The sequence below is a fragment of the Epinephelus fuscoguttatus genome, linkage group LG20 (assembly GCF_011397635.1).
Source record: "Epinephelus fuscoguttatus linkage group LG20, E.fuscoguttatus.final_Chr_v1".
NCBI lineage: Eukaryota > Metazoa > Chordata > Actinopteri > Perciformes > Serranidae > Epinephelus > Epinephelus fuscoguttatus.
In genome coordinates, this window is record NC_064771.1 from 21,585,534 (window position 1) to 21,597,819 (window position 12,286).

General features: G+C 41.9%; 1 protein-coding gene across 2 annotated transcripts in view; it reads left to right on the plus strand.

Annotated features, from left to right (window-relative positions):
* The window catches only part of LOC125880733 (nebulin-related anchoring protein), a 23,933-nt gene continuing 11,647 nt past the window's right edge, over window positions 1–12,286 (plus strand). The window contains exons 1-22 of one of the 2 annotated variants that reach the window (XM_049563447.1): window positions 1–334; window positions 1,646–1,740; window positions 1,890–1,977; window positions 3,355–3,459; window positions 5,346–5,453; window positions 5,553–5,660; window positions 5,754–5,858; window positions 5,993–6,100; window positions 6,188–6,295; window positions 6,554–6,661; window positions 7,112–7,228; window positions 8,262–8,366; window positions 8,519–8,626; window positions 9,688–9,792; window positions 9,958–10,056; window positions 10,157–10,261; window positions 10,381–10,488; window positions 10,596–10,703; window positions 10,803–11,000; window positions 11,087–11,191; window positions 11,300–11,398; window positions 11,486–11,590. In XM_049563447.1, the coding sequence (XP_049419404.1) occupies window positions 269–334; window positions 1,646–1,740; window positions 1,890–1,977; window positions 3,355–3,459; window positions 5,346–5,453; window positions 5,553–5,660; window positions 5,754–5,858; window positions 5,993–6,100; window positions 6,188–6,295; window positions 6,554–6,661; window positions 7,112–7,228; window positions 8,262–8,366; window positions 8,519–8,626; window positions 9,688–9,792; window positions 9,958–10,056; window positions 10,157–10,261; window positions 10,381–10,488; window positions 10,596–10,703; window positions 10,803–11,000; window positions 11,087–11,191; window positions 11,300–11,398; window positions 11,486–11,590 (2,361 nt within the window). In that variant the 5' untranslated portion in view covers window positions 1–268. The remainder of the gene's footprint in view (window positions 335–1,645; window positions 1,741–1,889; window positions 1,978–3,354; window positions 3,460–5,345; window positions 5,454–5,552; window positions 5,661–5,753; window positions 5,859–5,992; window positions 6,101–6,187; window positions 6,296–6,553; window positions 6,662–7,111; window positions 7,229–8,261; window positions 8,367–8,518; window positions 8,627–9,687; window positions 9,793–9,957; window positions 10,057–10,156; window positions 10,262–10,380; window positions 10,489–10,595; window positions 10,704–10,802; window positions 11,001–11,086; window positions 11,192–11,299; window positions 11,399–11,485; window positions 11,591–12,286) is intronic. The other variant, XM_049563448.1, reaches the window with a different exon arrangement.

Here is a 12,286-nt window from a genome sequence, read left to right on the forward strand (position 1 = left end):
GTACGTGGAAGGGGGCTGGTCCATGGCGGGACATGGTGTCAAGTAAGAGACAGTTTCAGAGTTTCACAGTCACAGAGCTAAGTTTACCACCACCAGAGACGCACTACCACGACTGTCTGGGAGTCACTGCCAGTTCCTCCACCAAACTGTTGCCTGCCTGCCTGCCTGCCCGCCTGACTGACCCATCTTTGGCCAGCATTTCTTATTAGTTCACTTCTGATATTTTTTCTTTTCTGAAGATTTTTTGGGAGAAGGACAAGCATTCACCATGCAGTCCTGTGCCAGGTGTGGGTTTGTGGTCTACCCAGCTGAGAAGATCAACTGCATCGACCAGGTAACACACAGAATAGCGACATCCTGAGAAAATTGCTAGTGTTTTCTTTAATATTTGATAATAAAAATGAATTTCAAAACACTTAAAACAGCTGTAAAAGTAACAAGACAGTCTGTATTCACATCAAAATGTAAAGCACTGGAATTTATATTTTTCAGTCAACGGTGAGAACACATTTGTCAAAGGGTAAAACTGTAGGTGGAGACCATCTGTAGATGTTTGATGATCGCTACCCAGCATAAAAATAACGTCCATGTAGCTGTGACTGGTTGCTGCTGAGAGATGTATTTTTAAAACCTTGTGAGATTAAAAGCAAAGAGGTGTACAGTTTAACAATCACAGGAAAGCTATATTTAAAGACTAGTCAGTGAGCCCCGTTTGAAGATCATGTTGTGATTGCAGCCATTATTTTGGTCCTTGTTCAATTAAGGCTGCCATATTAATATGATGTTACCAGAAATGACCTGTTCAAGTTTTATTTTTTTCTTTCTATATGATAAACTAGTCATTTAAAAAAAAAAATGTAGAGAGTCAAATTCAATTTCAAAGTGGAAACAGACAACTTTGCAAACCCTCAAGTCGTACTTTTTTTGGCACCGCTGTCGCAAAAAACAACCACATCACTTTCCATTTTCCTCAGAGCCAAGCAACTAGCATAATTTTCACAGTTACTTCGGTTGTTTTACAATCCACCATTATCGCTATTGGCGATAGTCACTGCAAAGAACTTACACTGAAAGTAACTGGGGATAGCCACCAATAATTACCAGGTAAAAGAAAAGTGCCATCCACTTCCTGTTCTAGTGGTACAATCGTTTTCACACTTCCTTTGTGCCATAAAACGAGCCTTCGGTTTCCCTGGGAATCGGACCCGGTGGCAGTGAAAGTGAGGCTTGTAGGAAACCCATCTAAACGCTGACGTCATTTTTGTACAGCTATTACACTGTGCAATCGACATATACTTGATAACATAGGCGTACATTTCGCAGGGGAAACAGTGGAAATGCCTCTCTCAATATTTAGAACATGTGCATTTATTTATTTACCCAATAAAAACATGAAAGTAGCAAAGGACTCTTATTTGGATAAAATTTAAGAGATTTCTACCTTAAACTGATGCAAAAAAGGCACAAAATTGTGCAGAAAAATACACCAGAATGCAGGAAATGATGCAAGAAAGTTCTTGAGCCAACCCAAAGTTGAAAGAAAACCTACACCCTTGCTTCATAATGATACATAAAAGCAAAAAACATGTCTATTGCCACTTTTAGAACCCTCTGAAATAATAAAATTTGTCTCTTTCTCCATCAGAACTGGCATAAAGCATGTTTTCACTGTGACGTCTGTAAGATGGTGCTCACTGCCAACAACTTTGTCAGCCACAAGAAGAGGCCTTACTGCTCTGTGTAAGTACCAAACACATGTTACACCTGATGACATCACTTACATCACATTTTTGGGGGAAAGTAGATCCCCTTTATCCATTTGTTTCCATGAATTTAAGATTGGCGATTAAAACAATGACCTTTTTTTTTTAAATATCTCCTCCCTCCAGACACAATCCAAGGAACAACACATTCACAAGCGTCTACGAGACCCCCATCAACATCAACGCGAAGAAGCAAAGCAAGGCGAGCAGCGAGGTGAGATGATGTCACATGCAAAAACACACAGGCGGCAACACGATACCAAATATCTCGGCCTTGGTCTGAGTCAAGGTGCATTGTTGACAGGCTGACATAAGTTACTGTCTATGTCATGAACAGAATGATCATTTATCATCAGTTTGTCACGAGATCGCTATTCATAGTGGTCATTGTGTTGGTTTAGGTTTTAAAAAAGAAACTGACTCATGCATTACAACAAGACCTCCATTTATTAATAGTATACCAGTTTATTCTTAATTAGAAGAAATGTTTTTTGCGTGGGCACATTGTTTGAAAATCCCAAAATGTAATTGAAAATAGACAATTCTGCTTCCCTGTTTTATCCCTCAAAACCACTGATCAGCTCACAGATGACTCAGATCTATCAACCTGCAAACACACGTACCATCATCTCAAGATCTGACCCAAAGCAGATGTATGCATTACTTCGAGAGGTGGATGTCCGCTCTGAGTCCATGGTGACGGCAGCGGTTTGGAATGGAGAGTGCGGCTCAGGTTTATTTCTGTTCCTGTGACAGAAGTGAGACAACCCCCTCTGCTTAGCCCACTTTATGCTTCGGGGGGCTAAAATTATACGTCAGGAAAGACAGCCTCGCATCCCTTCCTCTCCTCTGCCCCGCCACCTGTTCCCGTCCGTCTGCGCCTGTCTGTGTCTGCGAGTTCATGTAATGTTCTTATGCTTATATTAGCAGTGAGCTAGCAAGCTCATCAGCTACCGCTATATGCCACTAGAAAGATTTGGGACTTAGCGTGTTGATATTTGATCTGGGGACAGAGTTCAGACCATGCTGAGTGACCCTCAACCCCATCCACTCTTGCTTTGGTTACCATGCAGAGCTTTTGTTTTTATTAGTTTCTTGGTGACACTCGTACTTAAATATATTTTTAGTGTTTATTGTTAGTGCTTTAGCCATGATGCTCCAGAGAATCACTCGTATCCCCTGCTATTAAGCTATTCTAATATTAGTTTTAAACATTTCTATAGCTTAAGGATCATTAGCAAACAGCTCAGAGTTTCATCACTCAGTGTTCCTCTCTGGATCTTTCCTGGCAGGTCCGTCTTCATCTTTACTGGAGCAATTTGGTTATTAATAAACAGCACACTAATATTATCCCTTCATCATTAAGCATGTGAGCTCAGGTTGTCTGGTTTGAAGTTGACAGCATAAGAATACTGTTGAGTGATGTTTGGCTCTTAAGTCAGGGTAGTATCAGTCAGGGCTTTACGTTTCTTTTAGTTATTTTGTGTTGTCACGCATCCGGCTACCAAAGTGGGTGCTGTATGTCTCTGTCTCAAGTGTGCATCTGCAATTGTGTGCTGGCCTTGGCTTAATGCTTGTCGTCCATGTGCAGCTGAAGTATCGCGAAGATGGCGAGCGCTTTATGTCTACCTTCCACCATGATATGAGGTCCATGGAGCTGGAGAAGGCTCGCCTAGCCAGTCAGATGGCCAGTCAGGTGAGCTCCCAGTTAGAGCAACTGGCCATTACACCCAGTGAAAGGGAGTTTCCTTGATTCTGATCTTTCCTGAAATAACTTTAAACATCATGATACACCGATCAGCCAAAACATTAAAACCACTGACAGGTGAAGTGAATAACATTGAACTTCTTGCTACAATGCAATGTTCTGCTGGGAAACCTTTGGTCCTGGCATTCATGTGGATGCCACCTGACATGCCCCACCCACCTAAACGCCATTGCATACCAAGTACCCCCCTCATGACAACAGCACTCCCTAGTGTCAGTGGACCCCCCAGCAGGACAATGCACCATTTTGCACTGCAAAAGCTGCTCAGGAATGGCCCAAGGATCATGACAAAGAGCTCAAGGTATCGACCTGGCCTCAAAATTCCCCAGATCCCAATCTGATCAAGCATTCGTGAGATGTGCTGGTACCTCATCTCACAACTCACAGGACTGAAAGGATCTGCCACCATCACACTGGTGCCAGACATCACAGGACACCCCCAGAGGTCCTGTGTCCATGCCTCAACAGGTCAGAGTCTGATCCAAGGAGGCCCCCACCATGGATTGTGGGTACCTTTGGGATACCGGCATGCCCCATGAATCAATCAGACTGGGATTTGGGGAATTTTTTAAGACAGGTGGATGAGCTCTTCATCACATTCCTTGGGCCATTCCTGAGCAGTTTTTGCAGTATGGCATCCGAATGATTGCCAGGACCCAAGGTTTCCCAGTAGAACAAGATGATGAGTTTTATTTACTTCACCCACCAGTGGTTGTAATGTTTTGGCTGATCGGTGCATGAGACTAGATATCATCTAAAACTTTGGATATCACAATATCATAAGTGTTGTCTTGTCCTGGTTTTGAAAGCTGCATTACAGTAAAGTGACGTGATTTTCTGAACTTACCAGACTGTTCTAGCTGTTCTATTACTTGCCTTTCCCCACTTAGTCATTACATCCACATTACTGATGATTATTTATCAAAAATGTGACTGTGTAAATATTTTATGAAAGAACCAATAGTCCACAATATTGTCACAATATCCACGTAGAGGTATTTGGCCAAAAATATTGTGATATTTAATTTCCTCCATATTACCCTGCCCTTGTTCGCCCCCTAGCATTTCAAGTGCTTTCATTGTTGCCGCTGCTGTCGCAAAGAAAACCAAATCGCTTTCTGGTTTCCTGAGAGCCTTGCTTCTACCACAGCTTCCAGTTACGCTGGTTGTTCCACGGTCTGCCATTTCCAGGGATAGTAACTGCAAAGAGCTGATACTCTAACTGGGGATAGCTGCCGATAGCTATTGGGAAAAACAAAGTGCTATGCTCTTCCTGTTTTGGTTGTGCAATGATTGACGGACTTCCTTTGTGCTGTAAATCAAGCCTCCATTTTCCCTGGAGATCGTACCCGGTGGCACAGAATTGCATACTGAAAACAAGGCTTATGGGGAACCAATTTAAACGTTAATGGTGTCATTAATCTGCAGCCACTGTGCTATCAACATTTACTTAATGATGATAAGTTAAAGTAAACAGCTGTCCTGTTTCCCCCTTAATATACATATAAAGCAAACAATTTTTCTTCTTTACCCTTTTAGTTTCTTGTGCACTGATCCATTTTCTGACTCCAAATAATCAATAACATTTAAGTATTTATATTCAGTGATCACAGATGAAAGTAGTCAAGTCACTTACTTTAATAGGCTGTTGCTGTTGATGCAATAAGCTTCTAAATTACCACAGTCTAAGTAAAGCAGAGAAGAATTAGACAGAATTGGATGGCTGATTTAAATGCCCTAAAGGCATGAAAGGTGGTAGATTACCTGTCTTGTGAAATGAAAATGATCAAGCTCTATCCTCAACATCCAAACAGGCCTTTCAGTCTCAGTCTGAGTTCTCCCAGCAGCAGTCATGGAGCTCCAGCATGGTGACCAGCCAGGAGATAGTAACCATGTCTCAGGCCCAGAAGGCCATCAGTAATGTGAGTTCACTTTTTGTAAATGGCTAACAAGCAAAATGAAACTCTGTTTTACATCAGTATTGGTCAAATGCATTGACTGATTTTATGCTTATTTGGCAGGTGAATTACACAGAGGAATATGAGCAGTCCAAAGGGAAAGGCAGCTTCCCTGCCATGATAACACCAGGTTACCAGGCAGCTAAGACGGCCAATACTTTGGCCAGTAGCGTAAGTGATATTTGTTTAATATGTGTCTCTGTCAGTGGTTTTTGGGACTTTATAATGAGCCAAAAATAAGGTCTTTGTTTTCTTAATTTGCAGGTGGAGTATAAAAAAGGACATGAGGAGAGAGTTTCAAAGTACACCACGTTTGTTGACCCCCCAGAGGTGCTTCTGGCTAAGAAACAAGGACAAATTGTTAGCGATGTAAGCTTTAAACCTTTCATGATAACTGTATTTGCTGTACTTTAGTCCAGATGTCACCAACAAGACTAATTGAGTATTAAGTAGTTGATAGTTTCGTATAGGTGTGCACCTGAATCATTGCTTTTTTCCCCCAGTATGCCTACACAGAAGAGTATGAGCAGCAGAGAGGTAAAGGAAGTTTTCCTGCACATCTGACACCTGGATACATGATGTCAAAGAAGGCCAGTGAGCAGGCCAGTGACGTAAGTATCCACTGTAAAAAACATACACATGTACGCATTAACATTGTTGCAGATCAGTGGTTGGTAATGTTCTTCATGTCCCACCAGATAAAGTATCGTCAGATGTATGAACAGGAGATGAGAGGTAAAGCCAGCGCTGAGGTAGCAGTCACTGAAGCCGCTCACGCCAGAGAAAATGCAGAGAACTTCAGCCAGGTAAGAAATTTACTTTAGTCTTTTCTTAATAGGTTTTAATGTAGAAGGCTGTCTGTAGATCAGTAGATTGTTTTGGTGTGAGTTGGGATTCAGGCCCACAGTGTTGTGTTACCATGACTGACACCTGTGTGACGCAGTTTAATTAATTTAATATCAACCCACTAAAAAGTCTCAGAAACTTGTTGATAGCGCTTTCTGAATTATTTGTAGAACTTGCTGTATTTTTGGAATTTAAAATAAGTCATCCTGCGTTTGCAGATTGCCTACACTGAGCAGTACGAGCAGCAGCGAGGCAAAGGAAGCTTCCCTGCCATGATCACTCCTGGTTATCATCTTGCAAAGAAGGCTCAGGAAAATGCAAGCACTGTGAGTATCAACCTGACAGCAACATTCATTTCCAAATAAAACCCTTAGTGCAGAGCTTATAAACACTGTATATACCATAGTTTTGATACATACAGTGGACCTTTCACTTCACTACAACTTTAGTCTAACATTAAAGTAACTAGAAGGCTGGTCTGTCTAAAAAGGGAGCCTGTATCTGCTGTGTAACCATGTGAACTGGTTGTAAATGCTGTCAAGGCATAACAGAGTGCAGAGTGTAAGAGCTACAGCTTCATCCGTCATCTGGCCTTGTCATCAATGGGCAGAATAGATGAGGGACCACAATGAGAAACCCTCCCCGTGTTGTCATTCTTTAAACCCTTCACACCGACTAAATTAGACTCTGTGTGTGTGCACCGCTAAGCTCCTGATCCTATAGAAACACAACATATTGTCCTCCTATGCACTCAATCATCTGTCATCCCTCTGCAGCTCAAGTACAAGAAGGACTTAGACAAGATGAAGGGCACCTCACACTTCCATAGCCTGACGTCCGAGGACAACCTGACTCTAAAGAACGCCCGAAAGATCAACAAGATTGTCAGTGAGGTGAGCTTCTTCATGAGCGATCGTCAGGATGTCAGTGATAATGAAAAACTTTATATAGCATTTTTCTTAACAAGTGCTTCACAACAAGATAAGATACAATTAAACAATGATAACTAATAAAATAAAATGAAATGAAATAAAATAAAGTCAGAATTGGAGTTATGTGATCTAGTTTTCTTGAAAGCAGCAGCATTTTGGACAAGTTAAAGCCGATAGAGCGAAGCCTGGGTAATACCTGTGTAGAGGGGACTGGAGAAATCAAGACAAGAAAAAAATAAAGGCATGGGCAACCCTATGTGAATACTCAAAGGATACAAAAGATCTGATTTTTAAGATTATTTTAAGATAAAAGAAACATAACTGAACAACCGTCTTTACTTGATCATCAAGACAAAACCCAGAGGAGCATTTCCAGGTTAACATGTTGCTGTACAGTGTGTGTGTGTGTGTGTGTGTGTGTGTGTGTATATATATATAAGAGCTTGAAATATTGGACATACTGTGTCAGTTTCCAGCAGACACGAAGCCACCCAACCTGCATTTTCGGCATCTCTGACATGCCTGTCCGGTGTGGTTACAGCTTCACTCCAAGGCCACGGGACATCCCGTCAAACTAATGTTACCTCACACAGCAACACAGCGCTCTGCTCTTGGGCTACTATTCCAAGTGTTGGGAATGTGACATAGAAATGCCACAATGGTTTGTGAACTGTGCTCCGATTTAGCTTAAATGCATAAAGGTGACAAAACTCTCCATCTGTGGTATTTTTGTGGCAAAGCTGACAAGTTAAATGGCTCCACGCTGTCATTTTTAAGCTCTGCAGTACATGTTTAAGACTGACAGTTTGTCTCAGTGACTCCTGAGTGATGATGGAGTGTCAGTGACGGTGACTGTTTGGCGGCATTGTCTTTATATTTAGCACATAACAAAGTGCCAGAAAGGTATAGCTCTGACTGTTCAGAAACAACAAAGGAGGGCTGCAGTGAAAAATGTAACAAAAAAGCAGCTGTAATTTTCCATCTTCTCTAACAGGTGGAGTATAAGAAGGACTTGGAGAACACCAAAGGTCACAGCATCAATTTCTGTGAGACACCGCAGTTTCAAAATGCTGCTAAAGTGGCCAAGTTCACCAGTGATGTAAGTATATTTAAAAAAATTCAGTACTACTAACCTATAGAAATATTTATTTGGCCTTACTGTTATGTCATGTAGGCAAATGTGTGGATAAAATGGTTATGTAAGATGATCCTGCATGCTGATTTTTTCCTCATCTCTCTTATCTTTAAAAGAACAAATACAAAGAGAAGTACACCACCAACATGAAGGGCCACTATGAAGACTCAGGAATCGACAAGAAGACCATGCATGCCATGAAGGCCAGGAAACTGGCTAGTGATGTAAGTAAGCAGAGGAGGAGGAGGAGCTCAGTAAAAACAAACGAGGTCATGTCCTTTATCGTACGATATTGCCCGTTGTGTTTACATGACGTTTTACGTTGAGCGTATAAAGTAAGCAAGCACCGCAAGTTTACTTCTCCGCAAATGCAAGTGCATGTACAATGTATGGCTTTTGAGCGATGATTATTATTTATGGCTCGAGAGAGAGGCAGACCGTACGATGGATGTAAACTGTGCACCAAGATGTTTGACACCGACAATTTAGGAAAAGCGGGTGTGATCAGCTGTGCCAAAGGGAAACACATCACATCAACAGACTGCCATCGTCACCGCATATTTCATGTCTGCTGTAGTCAGGCCAGATAACTTTTGCCCTTTGTGTCAACTGTATATGTAGACACAAAGGCATTTCATTCCATATTCCATGCTACATTTTTGCTACCATGCCTGTTTTAGGGCATAGCACACTGCAGTAGGAGCTTCACTGTTGTGCCCTAGATAGATAGATAGATAGATAGATAGATAGATAGATAGATAGATACTTAAGTAATCCTGATGAAAATTAAGGTACCCAGTGGCTTTTTCCACAACACATACATACAAAGACACATACACATGTGGATAGAAAAAAGTAGGTAAAAAGAATAAAAAAACATAAGAATAAAAACACACAGAAGTGCAATGATAGACCTGTCCCAGGACTACTAGAGAGAGGTAGAGCTGCTACTACAGTAGATATGCTCATGATAGTAGTGCAAATTTAAGTGGTTAACAGTGCAGGTATTGCAACCAACTGTCTTACAGACCCACCTATTTAAAACTACTTAAATGAAGTCGCGAAATTTTGAAAATTGGTTCTGCTTAGATCCAGTTTCGTCGTTAAGGACTATCCTGACATTTGGGATTTTAAACAGCTATTCACCTTCACCTTTTCTCTGTGCCTGGCAAAAAAACATAGGCATAATCAGTGTTGTATTTACTATATAATCTGTGGACAAATGTTTACTTCAACCTATGTTTGATTGGGATTAATTTATGAAACCTCTAACATGAAATTCCAGATTTCTTACAAACAAAGCTGTGAACAAGAGCAGGGTGAATACAACTACCCAGCCACGCTCACACCAGGCTACAAAAGCCAAAGGAAACTGGACCCACTGAAAGATGTGAGTTTACTCAAACCCAATCCAATCCCTCAGCCTCTATAAACATGTAACGCAGATGCAAATTGCATTAAAATGGCAAGAAAAATTACAATTGTAAAAATGTGCGTGGATCATGTTATGTGATAGATTTATTATTTGTAAAAAATGTTTCCTTTGTGACTGCAGAAGAACTACAGGCAGCACATAGACCAGGTCAAGTACAGTCAAGCGGCAGAAACGCCGGAGATTATTTTGGCGAGGAAAAATGCTCAGCTCGTCAGCAATGTAAGTAAACTGCATTACACCAATGATTGATAATGATCACTACTTTATCAGCGCTGAGCGGACTGTGGAAGGCTGAATGTGTTATTCATGTATCATTTAGCTAAATTACAAGAAAGGCTATGAAGAGACCAAACATCAGTACACACTGTCCCAGGACCTGCCCCAGATCAAGACGGCCAAAGCCAATGCTGCCTTGTGTAGTGACGTAAGTAAACGCAGACACTCCCACACATAATGTACACACACGCCTGCATTTGAGGCATTCACCTGGTTACAGAAAATCTCATTCTTTATAGTCTGATCATTTGATTTTCATCACTCCAGATCAAATATAAGGAAGAGTGGGAGAAAACCAAGTCAAAAGCCTGTGACATCGGCGTTGATGACTTGAGTGTCAAAGCAGCGAAGGCTTCCCGTGACCTTGCAAGTGATGTAAGCAAGATATGAGACAGAGCTAATGTCTGAGCAAAAACCTAAGTGGGTTTAATCAAATGATATATCTGGCAGATTAAATTAAGTCGGGCGCACATGTGTTTCAGATTAAATACAAAGAGACCTACTTGAAGAACAAGGAAAAGGCAGTGGGCGTCAACATGAGCGACTCCAAGACGCTGCACTCTCTTCAAGTGGCCAAGATGAGCAGTGATGTAAGCAGAAGTCATCTGATAAGTAATAAACAATTTTTACAGCTGCAGTATATGTGCGCACTCAAAATTAATCTTTTTTTTTAATCACCCCCACTTCAGATTGCGTACAAGAAGGGCTCCAAGGAGAGCCAGGCCCAGTACAGCCTTCCTCTGGATATGATCAACCTGAGCCACGCCAAAAAGGCTCAGGCCCTCGCCAGCGACCTGGAGTATCGCACAAAGCTGCATGACTACACCGTCATGCCTGATGACATCAAGGTCCAGCAGGCAAAGAAGGCTTACTCCCTGCAAAGCGAGGTGAGAGACAAGAGGAAGGGTTGAGCCCCAGTGTGTTATTCAAATATAAAAATATTTTCCTTGGTTAATGATCTGTTGCTCCACAGAACCAGTATCGCTCAGATCTGAACTGGATGAAAGGAGTGGGCTGGGAGACTGAAGGATGTCTGAACATCACCCAGGCCAAGAAAGCTGGAGAGCTGCTCAGTGATGTCAGTACAATTCTGTGTCTGTGTGTGCATGTTTGAGTTTGCTAATTAACTTTACACTCTATGAGACACACTGTTCATCTGCTGTACCTGCTGCCCTATTCCTCACAGAATAAATACCGTCAGAAGGCAGACAGCATCAAGTTCACCCAGGTGGCGAACGATCTCTCCATCCAACACGCCAAGAAGAGCCAGGAGCTCCAGAGTGATGTAAGGTCTTCACTTAAAAGCTGTAATCATGTACATTTAATTAGGGTGCACTCTCACATCTTATGTCTGTCTGAATGTGACTTCCAGCTGGCGTACAGAGCAAACACAGAGCAGATAATACATCAGTACACCATGACAAAAGATGAGCCGCTCTTCAGACAAGCAAAAGCCAACGCAGACCTTCTTAGTGGGGTAAGTTCGCTGAATTACATCACAATGAGCAGATATATGATAACACTGAGGTATGCGAAAGCTTTAGAATATAATTACGACCATGAATTCTCAAGATTTTTAAAGCCGTGGTAGGCAGCTTTCTGGAAAAGGCAAAAAAAACCTCTGTAGAATATGAAAATACACCACCCTCCTGCATACTCCCCCCTCTCTGTCCTATGCCCCCTCCACCACAAACCCAGTGTTTCCCATACATTGATTCATATAACCTTATTTTATTTTAGAGCTGTGCATACCACATTCACTCAGCCCTTCCTAGCCCCCCTCCCTCTCTCTGTTGAGACCACAAATAAAACAAGAATTAGCAAGTTAGCTGAGGTCCCTCCACCTCACTCCCCAAAAGTAAGACTACTTTGCCAGGATTAGAGCGGGCAGCAGCTCTGGAGCCGCACCTTCAGCCAGCAGCTGGGGTTTGCGCTGGCTAAATTTCGAGCTGCTACAGAGGCTGACTAAAGGGCTTTGCCTGTAAAGCCCTATTAGATGTCACACTGTGATTCAAGGCTCTAGCTAGATATAAACATGAACTAATTTAACTACAGCTGTGAGCCTTTGGTTTCAGTTGGCGAAAGGCTAAACTGTTAGTAACATTTTCCCTTGATCTCTGAAGCTGATTGCCAATATTGACACGTTTTGTTTGGTTTATTGTCAGACCTTCTT